This window comes from Astatotilapia calliptera, chromosome 7 (assembly GCF_900246225.1).
Source record: "Astatotilapia calliptera chromosome 7, fAstCal1.2, whole genome shotgun sequence".
NCBI classification, from domain to species: domain Eukaryota; kingdom Metazoa; phylum Chordata; class Actinopteri; order Cichliformes; family Cichlidae; genus Astatotilapia; species Astatotilapia calliptera.
The window spans coordinates 52,525,792-52,547,158 of record NC_039308.1 but is presented as its reverse complement, the minus strand read 5'-3'; the positions used below and the strand labels follow the sequence as shown (position 1 = coordinate 52,547,158).

The 21,367-nt window shown below is 40.8% G+C and overlaps 2 protein-coding genes across 3 annotated transcripts; one reads left to right on the top strand and one right to left on the bottom strand.

Annotated features, from left to right (window-relative positions):
- Positions 1-1,353: 1,353 nt before the first annotated feature.
- nat10 (N-acetyltransferase 10) lies at positions 1,354-13,433 on the top strand. Of its 2 annotated transcripts, none has more exons than XM_026175587.1 (29): positions 1,354-1,515; positions 1,732-1,858; positions 1,993-2,084; positions 2,197-2,368; positions 3,019-3,141; positions 3,242-3,303; positions 3,410-3,524; positions 3,997-4,104; positions 4,237-4,370; positions 4,487-4,580; positions 4,666-4,764; positions 4,861-4,997; positions 5,958-6,082; positions 6,168-6,318; positions 6,623-6,719; positions 6,850-6,966; positions 8,498-8,599; positions 8,695-8,769; positions 9,886-10,002; positions 10,096-10,229; positions 10,309-10,357; positions 10,456-10,552; positions 10,639-10,746; positions 10,832-11,004; positions 11,102-11,221; positions 11,345-11,443; positions 12,703-12,776; positions 12,865-12,945; positions 13,033-13,433. In XM_026175587.1, exons 2-29 carry the CDS (start codon positions 1,745-1,747, stop codon positions 13,169-13,171), a joined length of 3,108 nt encoding a protein of 1,035 aa, XP_026031372.1. In that variant the 5' UTR covers positions 1,354-1,515; positions 1,732-1,744; the 3' UTR covers positions 13,172-13,433. The 2 variants fall into 2 exon arrangements, with proteins under 2 accessions (XP_026031372.1, XP_026031373.1); XM_026175588.1 differs by having other exon boundaries at positions 1,716-1,858.
- mapda (N6-Methyl-AMP deaminase) lies at positions 13,412-20,890 on the bottom strand. The gene is made up of 10 exons (XM_026175683.1): positions 20,712-20,890; positions 20,437-20,567; positions 20,182-20,242; positions 20,001-20,088; positions 16,441-16,522; positions 16,218-16,344; positions 15,413-15,493; positions 15,171-15,309; positions 14,424-14,524; positions 13,412-13,764 (listed from the first exon to the last, which is right to left on the bottom strand). The coding sequence occupies exons 1-10, from the start codon at positions 20,748-20,750 to the stop codon at positions 13,573-13,575; spliced, it is 1,041 nt and encodes a 346-aa protein (XP_026031468.1). The 5' UTR covers positions 20,751-20,890; the 3' UTR covers positions 13,412-13,572.
- Between the last annotated feature and the right edge of the window lie 477 nt (positions 20,891-21,367).

Sequence of the window (21,367 nt, the reverse complement as noted above, 5' to 3'; positions counted from 1 at the left end):
TGATGAGGATGTGCACATCCTGGATGGGGAGTCAAGGAGGGGGCCTAAGGTTATATCTTTTGCCATCTTACAATGCTGTGATTGCAGCCATTCCCCAACTCTCTGTGAATGGTACTCATGATCTTTGACCAATGGGCCTTGATCAGTGGTTGTTGATCAATGGTCATGACAATTTGCATATTAATGATCAAAGAAATGACCTCACAGCCCATTGTTCATTCGGTGGGCTGATTTCAGTTATTGTGCAAACATGTACTGTTTATAAGGTTGGGGAAACCTGCAGTCAGCTGAAACTGAATAAGTCACTTGGATGAGTGATGAAACGTTTCTCCCATTGAAAACGCTACGTCGAGATGAACAGAATCTACCTTTTGGGATTTACTTACCTGGATGATTGAGCATGCGTCAAGACATCTTTTTCTCAGTACAGACGTCTTATTTTAAAGACGATTGTAGTGAAAATTCAGTTTCGTTGGCTCACGTGACTCTTAACTTTACTTTTAATTGCAACCAAAATATCTTCTCTGTAATGTTATCAGTCTAAGCGTCTCTCCTAAAAAGGAAAAACTGAAAACATCTAGCTGGTTGCTCAGTGTGGGATGCAGCATCACCCTGTGGCCAGAGAGTAGACACACAGTGCCGTGCTGACACGGGACAAAGCAAAACTAATTTTACACTATAAATTGCTGCTGTAATGTCTCTCCAAGCTATTTTAAAACCCGTTTTGTCCACACTGAATTCAATTAGTGACTTTGTAATAGACTTGGAAAAAAGGCGCTGTGTGATAGCCGTCAGTCAAATATTTTCTCAAACTATTGAAAGGAAAAAGTCCCCAAACACTTTACTTTAACGTGTTATAACAGTTGTAGATAAGTCTTTCATTTTAATTTTTTAATTTATTTTTAGTTCAACTGATTCTCTCCCCGTATGATATGCTTTCGTTTGCGTATTCAATAAATAGGTCAAAAACAAAAACAAAGCCTCACTTGCAAGTACATGTAGAGATTTAACCAAAATTATTACTAGAAGCCGAGGCTATTCAATAGAAAATATAAGAGGCCATCGTTTCGTTTTTATTTAACTTACATGTATTTGTCTTTTTAAGTATAACACAAAGCATTTCGCTAAAAAAAATAAATGACAGGGTAACGGAAATTAATTATTCTAGGTTTAAAAAAAAAAGAGCAAAAATTAAAGAAAAATTAACAAATAAATAGAAAATATCCAATATCCTTGTCTTTACCATTGCTTTCAGAATAGACTAAAATGTGTGGGGGCAGTGATTTACCCCCCACACACACACTTCGTTGAACTTGCTCCAGTTGTAAATGTACGCTCAACACAGGAAACTTTTCAAAGAAAGTCGCACAATTCTGACGTCATGCAGGGGTCCTCCATGAAGCGCAGTCTCCACGTGAATTTATCAACAGCGTGATGGCTGGCGTGTAAGCTTAGCGTGCAACTTGCTGTGTTTTTACAAAAGCTAAAGGCCTGACAGTTCATCTGTAATATCAGGTAACCGGAAACGGGTCCATCCTACAGTGTTTCGTGTGTTTTGCTAGTTTGATCCTTAAATATTTTTGTTTTAGCTGTAAGTTAGCTCCACTGAGTTCTTCCTCCTGTTTCTGTTGTCAGCTCTTTGCGGCTCTGGCTCCACCGCTTTTGTCACACTGTTTAACTAGTATCTGCTTCTGTGTGATTTTGCTATCGGACAGTTATTCTCTCTCTCAGGAGCAAATAGACGATGGCAACCGTCCGTAAGAAGGTAGACAACCGGATCCGGGTCCAGATAGAGAATGGGGTCGCTTTGCAGCACAGGACCTTGTTTGTTGTGGTGGGGGATCGTGGCAGAGATCAGGTAATCCCATCACTCCCCGCGCATTCACAAATTAGCTTGCATTAGGAGCAGTGAGCTTATTTTACCTGCAGGGTTGTGAATTTACATGTGTGTAACTGAGCATTAAAACACAGTTGCCCCTCTCTGTTGTCCAGGTTGTCATCCTACATCACATGCTGTCTAAAGCTGCTGTGAGAGCTCGACCCTCGGTGCTCTGGTGCTATAAAAAAGACCTGGGATTCAGCAGGTGTGTGTGAGCTCACAGGAGAGAGGGTGTAATCTGTCAAATATTTAAAGAGTTCCCCAAATCTGGGATTTAAAAAAAAGTGTTTCTCATCATCATCTCATTCGCGAAACAGCAATAGAAAGAAGCGCATGAAACAGCTGCAGAAGAAGATTAAAACTGGCACGTTGAACCTGAATCAGGACGACCCATTTGAACTCTTTGTTGCCGCAACCAACATCCGTTACTGTTACTACAACGAGACGCACAAGATCCTGGGAAACACCTACGGCATGTGCGTCTTACAGGTGAGTCTCTGCTCTGGTTTAAAAAAGATTTTAGAGTAAAATAAACCACTAGGCTTGTGGTACAATAGTGTGACATCTGCCTGCAAATGAATAGTTACAGGGTTTGAAATGAACTTTAAGTCAATCTTTATTTGCCCTTACCTATTACTTGTCATATTGCTCATACTAAGCTTGGCCAAAGCTTCAAATAATGAAGTTAGCTGAGCCAAAAGCTGCACATTGCTCTAAACACAGTTTCGTGTGCTCATGGATCAGTACAATGAACGTCAGTGAGACTAGATATGCTTAATATGGTCGTTTCTGACAATGAAGCTCCACCCACCCGCTGTTCGAACGTTCTGTTTGGAAAGTACAGCCAATCAGAAAAAGGTTGGTTTAAACAGAAGGGCTTCTAGGTGCCTTCTTTGTCACACTGGATGAACTGAGAGGTTAACAGAGACCTCATTTTGAGCATCTTCTAAACATCCCTGTTCATTTTTCTAAATGCTCTTTAAATTTGACCTTGTTTTTCTTTTTTTCTGTTGATGAACTTATGTTCCTGTTCCTTACAAACAAGAACATAAGTGCATTTGATCAGATCACATTTGAGGACAGGTGGGGTGGGGAGGTGCATCAGGTGTTTGATTTCTATTGTTTCTCTTGTCACACAGGACTTTGAAGCTCTCACTCCTAACCTCTTAGCAAGAACTATTGAGACTGTAGAAGGTGGCGGTATAGTGGTCCTACTGCTCAGGACCATGAAGTCTCTGAAACAGCTGTATACAATGACTATGGTAAGGATTTAATTTATTATTAGATTCGGTTTGCTCTTCTGATGACGTGGAACCCACTGTGACCGACTTTCCCCCCCCCCACCCCTTCTTCTTTCTCCAGGACGTGCACTCTCGATACAGGACCGAGGCTCATCAGGATGTGGTTGGAAGGTTTAATGAGAGGTAGGTGCTTTGCCAAGAGTTCATTGAGTTTGAAGTGTATTTGCTCAGAGGAATGAAAATTGAACCGTCATATTAAAAATGTGGTTTTATTTTTGTGTTTTTTAAGGTTCATTCTATCTTTGGCGTCCTGCAAAAACTGTGTCGTCATTGATGACCAACTTAACATCCTGCCAATTTCCACCCACATGGCGAACATTAAACCAGTTCCGCCAAAAACTCAGGTACCTTTTTTAATTATATAATATAAAAGGTTTTTTTAATCGGTTAGTTATTCAGCAGATAGTTTGCTGACAGCAAGCTTCATAGTGGTTATCCTGCACATGGGAGGATTAATGGTTTAGACGTTGTTCTGCTTTTGTGTGTTTATGATTTATGATTTTATGACTATTAACTTGCATAAAACAGGCACCCAGGATTTATTGTCTGTACAATATGTAGGTTGCACTGCGTTCGGTCCCTTTTTAAATAAGTTTAAAAATGTTTCATACATTATAAAGACCAGTCGGGCCTCTTTGAGAAAGAGTTGGAGGGTTTTACGGACAGGCATTTCTGGCTGCTCTGAGAAGAAGCAATGATAATGTTTTTCCTGCTGTTGCTTAGGATACTGTGCTGAAAGTCTCTGAAAAACCAATAAGTGCACATTTAGGGAGAAAAAAAGACTCCATTCTGACTGGCTCTCTCGTTCCCCTTCAGGAGGACAGGTTGCCTCCTCGAGAACAGGAGCTGAAGGATCTGAAGGAGTCCCTTCAGGACACTCAGCCAGTCGGTGTATTGGTGGATGCATGCAGGACTATGGACCAGGTCAGGGCCTTTTAAATGCTACAGACACATTCACCTCCTATAACTGAATTCAAGTTGACTGCAATGTTATAGTTAAACAGTAAGTAGCAGATGTGCAGGTGTCCCAGTTGTTATTTTGAATATTTTCTATAGGCAAAGGCGGTGTTGAAGTTTATTGAAGCAATATCAGAGAAGACACTGAGGAGCACTGTGGCTCTGACTGCTGCCCGTGGTCGAGGCAAGTCTGCAGCTTTGGGGCTGGCTGTTGCTGGAGCTGTGGCTTTTGGGTATATATGACTTTCATCAATGCCATTTTAAAATATCAGCTTTGTCTGTTTTTATTCTTCTCGCTCGTCACCTGTTATTGTAACTTTTTTTTTTTTTTTTTTTTTTTTTTTTAAAGCTACTCTAATATCTTTGTAACTTCGCCGAGCCCGGACAACCTTCACACTATGTTTGAATTCATCTTCAAAGGCTTCGATGCCCTGCAGTATCAGGTAGGTTCTGACTCTTCTCTGCACCACTGATGTCATGCGCACATGGTGAGCACGTACTGCTTCTTACTCCCATTTTAATTCGCAGGAGCATCTCGACTATGAAATCATCCAGTCTTTGAATCCAGAGTTCAATAAAGCAGTGGTGCGGGTGAACATATTCAAAGAGCATCGGCAGACAATTCAGGTAAACAAGACTAATAAAAAAAAAAAAGTGTCTTCTTTTACAATAAAAAGTGAAATTTACACCTGATCTGATCGCACCATTACTGTGGCCCAACAGTATATCCACCCAGGTGATGCAGTGAAGCTGGGCCAGGCTGAACTGCTTGTCATCGACGAGGCCGCAGCAATCCCTCTTCCTCTTGTTAAGAAGCTGCTCGGGCCTTATCTGGTTTTCATGGCCTCCACCATCAACGGGTCAGTTTAAAACCTGAGTCATATTTATACACCACAAGATGCTGGTTAGTTTTGAATATATTAAATATATTACCGTGAAGACTTTTTTGAGTAAAATGATCAATGAGAGAAATGAGGAACTTAAATATGGAACTCCTGAACAGAAGTCAGGGCTCTAACACACAAAAATGTGCATAAACATGCTTATTTAGTCCCAATTTAGTCGCACTTACCCTCTGTCAGCACATTAGACAAACGACTTTCCCGTCTCCTGACAGCTGACAATGACCTAACTAAACAACAATAACAGCTTATAAGCTAACATCAGGCCAGCTAACATTAGGTTTAAGTGTGCCACCATAGCTATGTGCAGTCTACTGACATCTAGTGATGCGATGTTGCACACTGCACCTTAAGTCTTAAGGCACTGCCTTTCAGATCATCACACAGATCAAGTTTTGTGGCTGGGATGCTCAGAGCAGTTGCACTGGCACAAGGAAATGCAAATTGGCTGTTGAGCTAAGCCTTTTCAACATGACTGAATCCAAAACCAAGCAACTTATACAGCACACAGTGTGTTTTTGTGCAGTCGGTGTTTAAAACTGATCATATTTGGAATTAAGGGAGCGAAATCCATCATAATGTTCACAGTTTCAGCAGCACAGGCATGAGATCCTGGGACTTAATGTCCTTCTATCTTTATCTTCAGTACTTGTTGTTATTGCTGTAAATAAGTTTATGCAATCATACATTTCAGCTTTAAGCTGTAGGAATATTGAATGAAGGGCTAAAATAAGCAGACAGGGCACTATTTTCAGGTTGGTTTTTTTTTTGTTTTTTTAAAAATCAAAACAAAAATTTTGCTGAATTAGTTGAAGACCAGTTGAGAAGTGCACACACCTGAGCTACTCGAGCGCAAGAAGGTGCAACCAGTGAATTTTCAAATTTCTGTTTCCGTGCTAATTATTTGTATTTCTGCAGCTATGAAGGCACCGGGCGCTCTCTTTCCCTCAAGCTGATTCAGCAGCTGAGGCAGCAGAGCGCAGACAGTCAGCAGAGCATGTCTGCAGAGAACAGAACCACCAACACAGCCAGACTATCAGCAGGTGAGGATCTCAGTTGCTCACCGTGTTTATGTTCAGTGCATCTGTATCGTGTGACTCACTGCTGTGTACCCGTTTCCGTTTGCAGCTCGTTCTCTCCACGAGGTTTCTCTGCACGAGTCCATTCGGTACTCTCCGGGAGACCCTGTAGAGAAGTGGCTGAATGAGCTGCTCTGTCTAGACTGCCTCAACATTCCCAGGCTCATTTCCGGCTGCCCGCTTCCACAAACATGTGAACTGTATCCTTTGTTTCCCTAATAATCCCGCCTGAGGCAAATTTACATGTGTAATTATTATTTTTTTTGCTGGGTGAGCATTAAGTAGGCACAGTGTGGTATTTTGTGCATAGATCAAACATTTAAAGTTAGGCTGCAGAAAATGCTGTGGACAGTTATTATTTAAAACACTGAATTTGATCTCAGTATTGAACTCTGTGCAATAGAAACTAAAAAAAAAATTGCCAGATTTCTAATCTATGGTGCACATCACATCACCTACATTCACTATGCAAGTTTGCATTTGTCCTTATCTAATGCTGTGCAGATACTATGTGAACCGAGACACACTGTTCTGTTACCACAAAGCGTCTGAAGCTTTCCTGCAGAGGTTGATGGCTCTCTATGTGGCATCGCACTACAAGGTGATTGTCGATTGCAGTCCTTTGACTTTAATTTATTTATTTCATTTCCCCCCCCCCCCCCTTAAATCTAACGGCAGCGCAGTGCCCTGCACAGTGTTGTCATTTTTGTGACTCATATTTTTGTCTCCAGAATTCCCCAAATGACCTGCAGATGTTGTCTGACGCTCCGGCTCATCACCTCTTCTGCCTCCTGCCACCTGTTCCTCCCACACAAAACTCACTACCTGAGGTCCTTGCTGTGGTGCAGGTACTGTAATACACTCACAGACCCACTGTTTTAAATCATAGGGTGGGAAATGAGTAGTTAATGAAATTCTACTTATTAGTTATTTATTACAAACCAACAAAATTACGATATTTGCAAAAAGATTCATAACTGCTTATATGGGCATCTCAAATCTTTGTAAATGGTAAAGAGTGTGTAACATCTCTATAAACATTATGTAGGTGTTGTAATTGATTTGTGTAGACTCTATTTTAAAAAAGTGTATAGCTGGGCATAGGGCTGTTCGATATAACGATATATATCGGATGACGATATAAAAACGTCTATCGTTTCATTTTACGCTATCGTTTGTTTCGTGGTGTCGCAAAATAAACTGTTTACGGCAATATTTTTTCATCGTTTTGATGGTCACTGTAGTGGTTATATTAATTTCTTAAAGTTCTCTCTTTCTCTTATATTTAATATAACCACACTACGGACGGACAAGCGCCTGTTTTTATGCGTTGTGGTTAGCAACAACGACGGTAACAGCATCGCATGTCCGCTTGTTTATGTTCCACATAAACCTTTCACAATAAAGCTCAAGATCCTGTTGAGACTTTTCAAAATAAACTGAATCACGTGAAAGAGCAGATTATTTACGGATGAGAAGTAAAAAAGAGCCGCCAGGTGCTAAAAAATAAACCTTAGACTCAAACGTTAGAACAGGCTTTTCCCCGCAGCACCCTGTGTAATAAATACTCACAAAGAAAACGGCGGCCGTTACAACTTATGTCTAAAAATGTACATTTCATGCATCTGTTAAAACGGCTACATGACGCACATCTGGAAACACTTCACGCAAGTCGAGCTGCCCGAGATTCATAGAATTAAAAAAAACAGGTGGCACTGGTATAAAGTAAGACTGTGAACCTTTAGTCCATATTTTGGGTCCTGCTTCACTCTGTTTAGTTTTCTATGTAACTCACTTTTTCTTGTGGTTTGGTTTTGGTTTTTATGAACCAAAACTTCTTGTGTAGGTTAGGAAATAGATTGTGGTTTAGGTTAAGCTATTTTGAGTTGGGACTGAGACTGCCCCTATTATTGCCACTGCACATGGCCTCGGAGGACTACTACAGCCATAGGGCAGGGGTGTCAGACAATGAGGGCTGGGGGTCCGGAATCGGCCTCGCAAAGATTCCAGTCCGGCCTTACTGGATGGCTTTGGAAAATGTGAAGAACAGAAATCTGGACTTCTAATTGTATTTTCATACATTTTTACAGCTTTTCCTACTGAGATAGATAGATAGATAGATAGATAGATAGATAGATAAAATTTAATATTTATTTTACACGTTTGCTTCTTACAGTTGTTTACATTTCTGGCCCAAATAAGGTCAGCAGTGAGCTCTGTGTGGCCCGTGATGTAAAATGATTTTGACATCCCTGGCTTAGGGTTTTTTTTTTTAATAGTGATTTATTGTCACTAGCATGCATGAGCTCTATGAACATCACTGATAGGCGACCTTTTTGATTCCACTCAAACATGCATTTGCACCCTCGTGCCCCCCAGGTATGTCTGGAGGGGGAAATATCAAGACAGTCCATCCTCAACGGCCTGTCCAGAGGGAAGAAGGCCTCAGGCGACCTCATTCCCTGGACTGTCTCAGAGCAGGTACAAAACCTTCAACAAAACCACTACAGCTCATTCTTTTACAGTCCAGTGAAGACATTTTTAAACTAATACTGAATCCTCTACTCTTGTCACAGTTTCAAGACCCGGAGTTTGGCACCCTCTCAGGAGGTAGAGTGGTGCGCATTGCTGTTAATCCAGACTACCAAGGAGTAAGAATCTGCCATGTTTTTCTTGATATACACTGTACTGAAATATTTCCGCTGCAGTTGCTTTCCTCAGGGAGTAAGAGTGGTGAGGAATTTCCTAAAGGGCATTTTTGTCTGCAGGAACTATTAAGCATTTTTTTGTTTTGTTTTGTTTTGGGTGGCCCAAAGCTTCATGTGCAGTCCACTAAAGCATGAAGCAAACTCTGTTTTTGGAAAGAAAGAAGCGCCTATTCTGGGGTACTTCTGAGCGGCCCTGAATTACTCCTAGGTTAAACTCAGAGAAGATAATAACAGCCAAAAATACAATTTTTAAAAACCCTGAAACCCATCAGCAGTTATGTGAAGAACAGCAGAATAAATAAAAAGAGATGATGTGATGAAGAATACATGTTAGAAATTGATCTGTGGGGTGGTGCCTGTTACATCGCTTACGTGTCCAGAGAGATTTCTGCGAGAGAAGTGCCACACTATAAAATAACAAATGGCAGCGGCATTAATTTAGGCAAAACAGACCTGGAACTGCTCGGACAGGTTGACAGATGAGGTGATGCAGGAGTGCCTGGGGACTATGATAGAAGAGACTGAGAAAGATGTAACCTGGTCCCTATGTTTTGGGGTTTTTTTTGTTTTTGTCTCATGTGTAGATGCAGCTGACCTATTAGCTTAATCTCAGAGGGTCTTCTCTGGACAGGAAAATCAGACAAACAATGTCCTGAAAGAATCTTTTAGCTCCCTGAAAAGGTTTTAGTACGGTAGTTAAAAACAAAAAAACAAATAAAAATAAAGAAATAGCTGTCCACTAGACCATGCATCTAAATTAAGTTTGGGGGAGATAATATTACACCCCTTAGGTGAGTACAGACTTCAGTGCTTGGTTGCAGCATTGTTTTTTTTAACCTGTCAGCGCATGAATGACGTGATTCAGAGGGAAAAGCCGTTTATTGGGGGGTTTTTTGGGGGGTTTTTTGGCTTTGGCCTTACTGTGTAAACAAAAGAAATCTCCACATGACAGAGGAATGCTTGCCCTCAGGAAGTTAGTGAAATTTGGGAAATGAAAGTTCCCGGAGCTTTTGCTGGCGTAGTAACACAGTTAATTTGAATAATCGACCTGTGCACCAGATGGGCTACGGCTCCAGAGCTCTCCAGCTGCTGCAGATGTACTACGAGGGCAAGTTTCCCACGATGGATGAGAGCACACAATCAAACCACAATGAAATCACCTCTGTCAGCAGTGAGGTAAGACACCGGTGTTTTCAGCAACATCTGCTAGACATTATTTGCGCACTTGAAGTGTAACCGGAGTGAACCTCGCTACGGTTTGTTGTGCAGGCTGTGAGTCTGCTGGAAGAGGTGATCACTCCACGCAAGGAGCTCCCTCCTCTTCTGCTGAAGCTGAGTGAGAGGAGGGCAGAGAAACTGGACTACTTAGGCGTTTCCTATGGCCTTACTGCACAACTGCTTAAGTGAGTTGGCTTAACATGAAGTGAAGGGGATGAATCTTTTGGAAGTGTATAAAAATGAATCTGTTTTCAACCACAACAGGTTCTGGAAGAAGGCAGGATATATTCCAGTTTACTTGAGACAAACCCCAGTAAGTACCATTCAGTCACTTTTTCATGTTTCTTTTTGTTGTTGTTTTTTGTTTTTTTGCACTGCTGTAATTATTTTTTCATGTGCGGTTGTATGTAGAATGACCTTACAGGGGAGCACTCCTGCGTGATGCTGAAGGAGCTAAATACAGATGAAACCCCGGAGCAGAGCCAGTGGCTTTCTGCCTTCTCGAAAGGTGAACATGCTTACACTGCCTGAGGAGAACTGGTGTGCTCAAGCTTGTCAGGCTCCTTTAGAACAATTCTTCTTCCCCTTCCTCAGATTTTCGTCGGCGCTTCCTGTCTCTGCTCTCCTACCAGTTCAGCAACTTTCATCCGAGTCTAGCACTGAGCATTTTGCAGAATAAGAAGTCCAAGGAGAATACCTGCAGTAAGAGTCCTCTGTTTAAAACACCCTGATCTGATTTCTCCAGCGTAGACCTCACCCCAGTCTGACTTGTCTCTCATCATAACAGTTCTCAGCAGCTCAGAGCTGGTGGCTCACTTCAGCCCTTATGACCTCAAACGTCTGGAGCTGTATTCTAGGAGCATGGTGGATTACCACCTCATTATGGACCTGGTGCCAACGGTGGCACGCGTGTTCTTCCTCAAGCAGCTCGGTGATATGTCTCTCTCAGCAGCGCAGTGTGTACGTTTCCATCAACATTTTATATGACGGGTATCCTTCCAATGCAGCTGATTCCTCTGTTTAAGACGTTAACTGGCTGATGTCCGCTGTGCTCTAGGCTTTGCTGCTGGGAATCGGACTGCAGCATAAGTCTGTGGATCAGCTGGAAAAGGAAATTGAGCTTCCAAGCTCACAGCTCATGGGCCTCTTCAACCGCGTCATCCGTAAATTTGTGCAAGTGAGTTGCCAATAATTAAGTCATACAGAAAAACCTCACTTGTGGATGATGTACAACTCACTGTTAATTAAAGCAGCTGCAGTAAGGCTGTAACATCATATCTTTTCATTATTACTGCATTAGATCTTCACCGGCATCCAAGAAAAAGCAGTTGAAGCACAGATGGCAGCCACTAAAGAAGTTGCAATGGAGCCAACTGTCAGAAGCCTCAGTGAAGATCTGGTATTTGTGCTAAATTATTTCTGATGATTAGCTAATGCTGGAATAATTTACAGGTTATTACCATTAACCTCCTAAGACCCGAACTCTTCCACAGCATGCATTTTTAATTTCTCTTTGATATTTGGGCATATTGGGGCCCATGAATGTAAAAACAAAGAATTACCAGATTTATTTATTTTTTTACCTTATTTTTGTTTTTATGAAAAATAAGAGCCACATAGGAGGATATTTGTTTAAAATTCTGATAGAACAGTAATAATGGATTGGATTTATATAGCGCTTTTCAAGGCACCCAAAGCGCTTTACAATACCACTATTCATTCACTCTCACATTCATACACCGGTGGAGGCAGTTACAGTTGTAGCCACAGCTGCCCTGGGGCAGACTGACAGAAGCGAGGCTGCCATATCGCACCATCGGCCCCTCTGGCCAACACCAGTAGGCAAGTAGGGTAAAGTGTCTTGCCCAAGGACACAACGACCAGGACAGAGAGCCCAGGGATCGAACCAGCGACCTTCCGGTTACAGATGCGATTCCCAACCCCCTGAGCCACGGTCGCCCCAGTGTAGCAGTATAATGTCCTCGTAAGTGGATATCAGGCCCTTGTAGAGCAAAAATCTCAGCAGGAGAGACTAATCCAGCTTCAGGGGTCATAAGTTGGTGCTAATCCATCATAAGGAAGCAGCAGAAAGTTCCTCCTTAATTTTATGCTTTTGTTTAAGGGTTTAATGACTCGCCACATCCAGAGTTCACGTCATGTTTCAAATTTCCGGCAACAGTTTTTGCCACAATCTTTTATCTTTTCATTTACTCGAAGAGAAACGAAAAAGAAAAAAGTTAAATTGTTGTTTTTTTTTCCCTAAACCACAGCCGTAAACACGACCTGATCATGAACTGAGAGTGAACTCGTTATTCTGATGCATTTCTAATTAGCTTTCAGTTCTCGTTGGCCTTTTATGCTCATTTATGGCTTCACGTTTTTATTCATGGACTCTTCCAGAAGCAGCTTTGCATGCTCTGCAGCTTTAGCGCCCTTCCTCCTCCGTATGGCAGCTCACTTCTGATTGGCTGAAAGTTTGAAGAGCAGGTGGATGGGGTTGCTGTGCCTGTAAAGCTGTTTCTCTGTATTACAAAACACAAAGATGGAACCACAAAACCCCCACAGTGTTTATGTCAACTTTGGTCTCGGTTTCAGAAGTGTCACACCTACATTTTATAGATACAAGTAAAGAAGGAATTTTCCCCTCTCTGTTCATAGAATGAAGCAGCAAAGGAGTTTGAGGAGAGACACAAACAAGATGTGGAAAAAGTAAAGGAAATGGACCTGGAACAGTGAGTATCGGGTTTGAAGGGCAGCCTTGGCCATTGCATTTTTTTTTTAGACCAGTATTTACTCTAGCTGTCTTTTTGTTTTTTTGAGGTACAAAATTCGTGGGGACGACGAGGAGTGGGACCAGGTGCTGAAGAAAGCAGGGAGCACAGCTATCGTCAGCATAAAAAGGTAGAGTGTTACTTACAATGTTTGGTGAGAAATCTAGTGTTCAGTTGTTGGAAAAGCTTGTTTGTAATGAAGACCTGCTTCCAACAGTGACAAGAAGAGGAAATGGGAAGGAGGAACCCCCATAGCGAGCAATGGAGCTCCCCAACACGGAAAATTAAAAAAGAAGGAAACGCAACACGGAAAATTCAAGAAGAACAAGCATGGAAAATTTGGAAAGAAGGCGTGAGAGTGAAGTGGACACAGTATTGACAAGACTACATGTGTGATCTGGAGAATTTGGGATATCTTGGACTGAATTGTAAGCCTATGAGTGTAACTGTAAGACTGCATAGTCTATTTTTATTGTTTTGTGTTAAATTCTGCTCTTTGTATGCTGTCAGTTGCTGTAAGAACAATTTTGCTCCTCTCGACTGTGTAACACTGCACAGATACTGTCAACAGAACAAAGCATCACACTTCAGCCTGATTAAATAAAAAGTTATGATTTACTTTCCACTTACATAAACCATTTTACAGTATTTTTAGATTTAATGTAAGGATTTCTGTAAATCCTTGTTAAATTGTTGCTTTAAAAAAAAAAAATTTAAACTTGAGGTATGTAGTTGGCTTTTGGCTCCGATGAACCGATCACTTGAAAAGCTGAGGATGTAAGTCATTCCACTTCTCTTGAAGCTGCTGCTTCACAATCTCTGGTCCGAAGATGCAGTCTATGGCCTGCTGAGAGAGCTTCCACACGGCTTCATGACTGAGACCGAATGTGGAAGCTGCCAGCTGATATTCCTGAGACAAGTCCGTACAGAAGACTCCTTTATCGTCGGTCTGTAATGTAAAAAAAGGAACATTGTTCAGGTGTGATTTTTTTTTTTCTTTTTTTTCCCCCCTTTCCTCTCACAGGTCTCTGATCTATTTTTGTTCAAGTAGAAAGTTATTTCTACTGTGTTAATCTAAAAGAAAAACTACATCTACCCACACCTGTGACAGGATGTTAATGCTGTGCCCCACCGTTTTGTGGTTGTCTAAAGACGGTAAAAAAAGAAATGGTAATAACTTCAGCATCAGTATGTTACTTGTATGCCAATATTTTAAAGCCTCCACAGCCCTAATTCAAATAGGACCTATGTGTTTCCTTCTTTCCTGTTATGTGTATACACTGTGATAAAGGTGGCTGGTTATATTAAACATGGCAAAAATAATGTGCAGGCAACGCCTCTAAGCTCAGACTTCAGACTGCTCTGAAAAGTACGGTTCAGTTTTTTCCCCCCAACTTGGCTCCCACAGAAGCTCCACCCACCTGCTTTCTAAACCCTGTGTTTGAGAGGAGCAGCCAATCAGAATAAAAGATGGCTTAAAAAGGAGACGAGCTAAAACTAATTCAGCTGTTGCTGAAGGCTCGGTGTAAGATAAAGACTATGCAAGAATTTAGCCTAATGAGGTTAAAAAACAAAAACATTAAAAAGAAGTATACAGTGGAAACTTACGCAAATTACAGTTGGGTGTCCCAGCTCGTACCAGTACTTGAAATGATGTTTGGAGTAACACGGCACAGTGTTGCCTTTCACATTTGATGTCAGGCACAGCTCTACAGAGGAGAAAAAAAATCAACATTAAAAGTTCTGCTCGTACGTCAAAAAAGACGCACTGCGAGCTCAAACCTCCACCATAACGCAGCTCACTATCGGGACAATTTACTTTTAACTACTGAGTATTGTGTTGTTAATATTCACTTTGTTTTCTTTAAGTTGGTAGTGCAGTAAAGATCAGATAAGCAAAGCATGACAGATGTTCACTTTGATTACACACACAGGAGCAGATAATGAATGATATGTATTGATTTGTAAATAACTGAACATGAATAACTTGAAAGGGTGAAACATAAACATGAGGTCAGAGGTCAAGTGTGACATGATATTTGGATTCAGACTATAATGTGATATTTAGAATCCTCGTAGTATTCCCTATATGTTGTCAATACAACATACTTGCTATATTTTTATTTTGTCAGTATCACTGATAAGATGTGGACCGACAGATGTGGATGTGTCTGCATCGCTTATTTTCACCCCTCAAACTTTCAATTTTGGCTTTTCAGAGTGAAACTGCATCGGTAGCGAAATGCCTCAGTCACTGTGATCCTGCAGCACAGGAACAGTGCATGTGAGGCATAAATTTGATTAAAAGTTCACACATTTTAAAATGAAAACATCTTAGCGTGGATGCTGCGTCACCTATTGGTATCTTTTTCTGAACCACTTTGTTAACGAGGCTTTGAGATCCACCGACTTCAGGATGTAAGAAGGTGCCATGACCGATTCTGTCAGGAGGAAGACTCAACAGCAAATCTGATTCATCCAGCTGTGATGGAATCTGCAACAATATTTGATGACATCACTCTTACGTAAAATATTACTACAGTCAAATTATCTCTCTCTGTCTATCTCTCTCTATTTTTTAAGTGTGCTATTCATACTTCTGAGAGGTGCAGTGACAACTTCAGTCCAGAGTTTTTGGCCTTCTGTAGGGCAGGAAGCAGATCTTTGCCATGGCCCACCTTAAAATGAAAGCTACATTATCATGTGAAATAATGAGACGTGGTCCTACTAATAAATAGCATTACAATACAGTTTCCCAACATAATTTAAAGTCAATTTAACAAGCTACCTCTTATTTTCTTTCATACAAATACTGCTACAGCGTGGTTTCTGGTGTTTAACATGTTTTAAAAGTTTTTAATAATGAGATCAGCATATGTGCAATTAATCCCTGTGAGCCAAAAGCTCAGTATTAACACCTTCAGTTTGCAAGAAGCTGCCAATTGGAAGAAAGTCTGGTAAAAGCAATACTGGCCTTGAAGCAAGATTATTTAAAATGGTTTGTTTCAGATAAAGGGTGAATTGAGGAGCTTCATCAAGGCCCAGTTTAAGATAAATAAGGATTACTTTAAAACTGTGAATCATGCAAAGCTTCTCTAGTAGAGTCCAAGAATAAAAATGGGAAATTAAGGATGAGATTTAAGGACATACAGTTTACATCATTTTCAAAAATTAAACTCTTGTGCTCTGCAGAAGTTATTTGAGATGACCAGTTTAACAACTTTTCTTTGTCACCCTGGAAAAGTCCACTCCCACCAGAATAGACATATTTCATCACAAAACTAGACGGTGACCATTCCTATTATGGGTCAAATAGACCCAAACAATGCCAGTAAAATACAGAGTAACTGGATCTGTAGCTATTAGTACAAAGCCACCATAGTACCAAACTGTCTGACAAACCGTTGGATCTCCACTGAGGTCAACTCCCACCACTAAACCATCAGATGACAGCATGAACTCCTCAGCCAAATTCACCGTCTCCAAGGCAACTTCAGTCCCATTCCTGCGGTCAATGGCTACCAGAAACCTTCAAGATAAATAATATTGAGAATCATGTGGTCAGTGACACAGCCACAACTCATAAGACAAATGTGTGGACTTGCACACAGCTGGGTAAACCTACCTGACATCAATGTCCGCTCCCTCCTCCTTACACTTCTGGATGGCTTTGATGACCGTTTCAATGTAAGTCTTCTTTGTCAGTCCTACGAACACAAACATACCAAATCAGTGCATGGTGAAAGAAATCCCAAGTAATTTCATGTTCAGTTTGTTCCCTCGCTCTTCCACTGCAAAAACCCCCAATACAAAAAAGCAAACAAAAGACCTGGAGGTGAAGTGCTGAACTCACACTCATTCAGTTCACTGAATCGCTCAATATGAGAAGGCGGTGGTGTACAGAAGCACATTTACAGAATTTGTGTTATTTTCCAAAAACCTATGGACTTAATTGCATTTTTTTTCATTATTACTATTTTTCAGTTATATACAGTGGGGCAAAAAAGTATTTAGTCAGCCACCGATTGTGCAAGTTCCCCCACCTAAAATGATGACAGAGGTCAGTAATTTGCACCAGAGGTACACTTCAACTGTGAGAGACAGAATGTGAAAAAAAAAATCCATGAATCCACATGGTAGGATTTGTAAAGAATTTATTCGTAAATTAGGGTGGAAAATAAGTATTTGGTCAATAACAAAAATACAACTCAATACTTTGTAACATAACCTTTGTTGGCAATAACAGAGGTCAAACGTTTACTATAGGTCTTTACCAGGTTTGCACACACAGTAGCTGGTATTTTGGCCCATTCCTCCATGCAGATCTTCTCGAGAGCAGTGATGTTTTGGGGCTGTCGCCGAGCAACACGGACTTTCATCTCCCGCCACAGATTTTCTATGGGGTTGAGGTCTGGAGACTGGCTAGGCCACTCCAGGACTTTCAAATGCTTCTTATGGAGCCACTCCTTTGTTGCCCGGGCGGTGTGTTTTGGATCATTGTCATGTTGGAAGACCCAGCCTCGTTTCATCTTCAAAGTTCTCACTGATGGAAGGAGGTTTTGGCTCAAAATCTCACGATACATGGCCCCATTCATTCTGTCCTTAACACGGATCAGTCGTCCTGTCCCCTTGGCAGAAAAACAGCCCCATAGCATGATGTTTCCACCCCCATGCTTCACAGTAGGTATGGTGTTCTTGGGATGCAACTCAGTATTCTTCGTCCTCCAAACACGACGAGTTGAGTTTATACCAAAAAGTTCTACTTTGGTTTCATCTGACCACATGACATTCTCCCAATCCTCTGCTGTATCATCCATGTGCTCTCTGGCAAACTTCAGACGGGCCTGGACATGCACTGGCTTCAGCAGCGGAACACGTCTGGCACTGCGGGATTTGATTCCCTGCCGTTGTAGTGTGTTACTGATGGTGACCTTTGTTACTTTGGTCCCAGCTCTCTGCAGGTCATTCACCAGGTCCCCCCGTGTGGTTCTGGGATCTTTGCTCACCGTTCTCATGATCATTTTGACCCCACGGGATGAGATCTTGCGTGGAGCCCCAGATCGAGGGAGATTATCAGTGGTCTTGTATGTCTTCCATTTTCTGATGATTGCTCCCACAGTTGATTTTTTCACACCAAGCTGCTTGCCTATTGTAGATTCACTCTTCCCAGTCTGGTGCAGGTCTACAATACTTTTCCTGGTGTCCTTCGAAAGCTCTTTGGTCTTGGCCATGGCGGAGTTTGGAGTCTGACTGTTTGAGGCTGTGGACAGGTGTCTTTTATACAGATGATGAGTTCAAACAGGTGCCATTCATACAGGTAACGAGTGGGGGACAGAAAAGCTTCTTACAGAAGACGTTACAGGTCTGTGAGAGCCAGAGATTTTCCATGTTTGGGGTGACCAAATACTTATTTTCCACCCTAATTTACGAATAAATTCTTTACAAATCCTACCATGTGAATTCATGGATTTTTTTTTCACATTCTGTCTCTCACAGTTGAAGTGTACCTCTGGTGCAAATTACTGACCTCTGTCATCATTTTAAGTGGGGGAACTTGCACAATCGGTGGCTGACTAAATACTTTTTTGCCCCACTGTATTAGTTGAGTAAAATATATTTTAAGTAACACTTTTTTAAATTCAGAACACTCACTATATTTCTTCCGAGATTGCTGGATTCAGCTCAGTCATGCCTTAACAGCAAACCCAGGTTAGTGTTTCTGGGATGGTCCCAATCAGAACTGTCTGAACTCAGCACTTTAGATTAGTTTTCTGCCTATTGTACCTTTGTGTTGACATCACTGCCTTGTTTTTTGTTTGTTTGTTTTCGGGGGGGGGGGGGGGGGGGGGGTTCCAGTTTTTGTACTGTTTTTTGTTTTCCTAAACTATTCATCTGGTTTGTTTCAGTGAACTTCTCAGAATTTGATGTTGAACTTTTAGAAATTCTGCATTCCCGAACTCACAGTGGCATTACAAAAAAAACAAATGGTAACAAAAAGTAATATCATTAGCAAATTAATAACAGTAAATAGATTATCTGTTTTTCCTATTCACCTGGAATTTTCAAGCACTATATTATAAAAAGTGCACATGATTGTAGAAGTCCAGGGCTCATACACATTTTTCAGGGTCAAAATCAAGCACTTTTTAAGCACTTTCAAAGTCCATTTTCAATCTTTTCCAGCCCATTACCAAAAAAAAAGAATGCATGTTTCACCTCAGTAAGGCCATGTAAAAATTAAAACGAATCATTTTAGGTTGACTTAAATGTCCTTTGTTCCCCTTTTGTCACCACAGACAAATACTGAAAAAGGAAATGGTGCAATATGCATATAGTGTACAAACTCAAAAAACGCATTTCTCTTAAAAATTAAGATTTACAAATGTGAACAAATCAACTTGTTAGAGATATTCATCTCCACTTGGAAAAAAACAACAACAACCCCACAAAACAAGAAACTGCACCAAACACCACATTAATACATAGCAAGGCCAAATTACTAAGTATTCTCATCAGATATTGATGCTTCTTTACTATGTGACACAAAAAAAATAGGAGACAGATTTTTTTTTAACTAGTTAAGCACCCACTCCCACAAAAATGGGGGCAAAAGGGAGGAGATCACGTTTAATCAGTTATAACACAAGGTCAGAAATACAAGTGCTGAAATGAGGAGTGTCCACAGAAACCTCTCAATCTCAGCTAAAATCTCATATAAACCATTTCTACAAACCTATAACAAAGCAAAGACACCAAACAGTTAAAAGAGCAGTTACGTCACCATGAATCTGTGGACAGGTAATATCCATTACCCATACAAACCCTGGAAGTCACTCCCAAACAGTCTGGCTAATTTTTCAAGAAGTCAAAATGTTCTTCCCATTTAAAGAATTTCTCCATACAGATGCCCAAATACTTATATGTATTAGCCTGTTGTATTGTGCAACCATCAATTACAACTGGTTCCTATGCACATATACCCCTAGGATTGAATATAATTTCTTTAGTTTTATCAGTACTGAAAATAAGACAATGACTGTTATACTACACTTTGAATAATTCAAATGAATTAATTATTGAATTTAATAACCAAATCATTAGTCTTCTTGCCTCTACAATCATAGGTATATACAGGAGAACTCACTGCTCCCTGTACTGTGTCATTCACCTTCGCCTGTCATTCACCTGTATCTCTCTCTTCACGTGGTGTGCTTCTTAACTCTAAATATTTGACACCATCAGCTGCAAACTCTTTGATAACATCTGTAGCCACCTGGCAGGAAAACAAAAACATCAATTACTTATAAATATCCTTAGAAACACTTTGACTAAAAGAAGCACGACACTGTTTTGAGTCAGGCCTTACCATCAGGATATCCTCCTCAGTGTCCACCAACTTGTGGATGACCCTGAAGACTTCAAAGCACCTGCAGAGACCCAAAGACATAGTGTTTTAATCTTAACCCGTTTATCAACGTCTCCCAGACAGCTCATTCTGTCCACTTAAATTTAGCTCAACACGTGCTTTTTCTTGTCGTTTCTTTTCTTTTCTATCAAATATAAAGTAGGGTTTAAACCCTGCTGGGTTTCATATGAAATTGTCAATGAATTACAGACGCACTCATCCAGAGTCCTCCGCTGTCCTTTGCCAATGGCCGTCATGCTGTGTTCAATGTTGAGATGTGGCTTTCGGCTGATGAGCTTCTCGATGGTTTGCGCGCTGACAGAACCATTGAGGTGAGCGTGAAGCTCCTGGTAACAATCAAAACGCTGACGTTAGCATTTAGTTAGCTTACACGTTAAGCTCCTCTATACATTAACCGCCCTTACTCTCTATAAACCTTCAAATTACTCACTTTATAAGCCTCTGTTATTCACGTTAGGCGGTTGACTTACCACTTTTGGCAGCTCCCGATAAAAGACATCATTGTCCATCACAAAGTAAAGACAATCCGCGAGCAAGTCTCTGAGCTCCGAGCTGTTTGCTGCTTTTACAAGCCTTTGTTTTCAGTCTACATTTACCCGGAACACCATCAGTGCAACCAAGAAATAATTCCCCGGCTGCTACTGCAGCGGTCAGGGTTCCGCTAAAGACTTCCTTTCTACATCAGATAAATGACTTGTATTTCCTCCTTTCTTTATTTCCTTTTATGGTAAAAATTTAGAATCGCAAAGTCAATCTGACAGCAAAACATTGTTTTCTAATTTAAGAGGACATTCAAATGATTTTAATCATTATTTTGCCCTCCTTAAGTGTGTCAGTTGTCGGTACATCGTTGTAGCTAATTGTATTCTCATTCATCACCTGATGGCAATGTTTCATTATTCAAGAAAGTAGCAATATCAAACAAATTTATGGTCATTAAAATATACTCAGAGGATCACGTGCCCATTTCTGAATGGGAAATTAAAGACATAACCGGTGCTGTGTATATGCATTTAAAACATGTAGCTTCTGTGGAGCAAATTTCTTTTTTGTATGGGATGTAGATTTTTTTTTTTCAAAAGTAATGGATAGTAGTTTATTATTGCTGCATAGATAATGAGTATCT

What these genes read in the sequence shown, in the direction of transcription:
- nat10 (XM_026175587.1), top strand. Translation starts at nt 1,745, where the DNA reads ATGGCAACCGTCCGTAAGAAGGTAGACAACCGGATCCGGGTCCAGATA. An exon ending in TCGATGCCCTGCAGTATCAG is followed by an intron (nt 4,581 to 4,665) that starts GTAGGTTCTGAC and finishes TTTAATTCGCAG; the next exon opens with GAGCATCTCGACTATGAAAT. An exon ending in CACAGCCAGACTATCAGCAG is followed by an intron (nt 6,083 to 6,167) that starts GTGAGGATCTCA and finishes TTCCGTTTGCAG; the next exon opens with CTCGTTCTCTCCACGAGGTT.
- mapda (XM_026175683.1), bottom strand. Translation starts at nt 20,750, where the DNA reads ATGGACAATGATGTCTTTTATCGGGAGCTGCCAAAAGTG. An exon ending in ACCTCAGTGGAGATCCAACG is followed by an intron (nt 15,494 to 16,217) that starts GTTTGTCAGACA and finishes TTTCATTTTAAG; the next exon opens with GTGGGCCATGGCAAAGATCT. An exon ending in TGTCACTGCACCTCTCAGAA is followed by an intron (nt 15,310 to 15,412) that starts GTATGAATAGCA and finishes ATATTGTTGCAG; the next exon opens with ATTCCATCACAGCTGGATGA.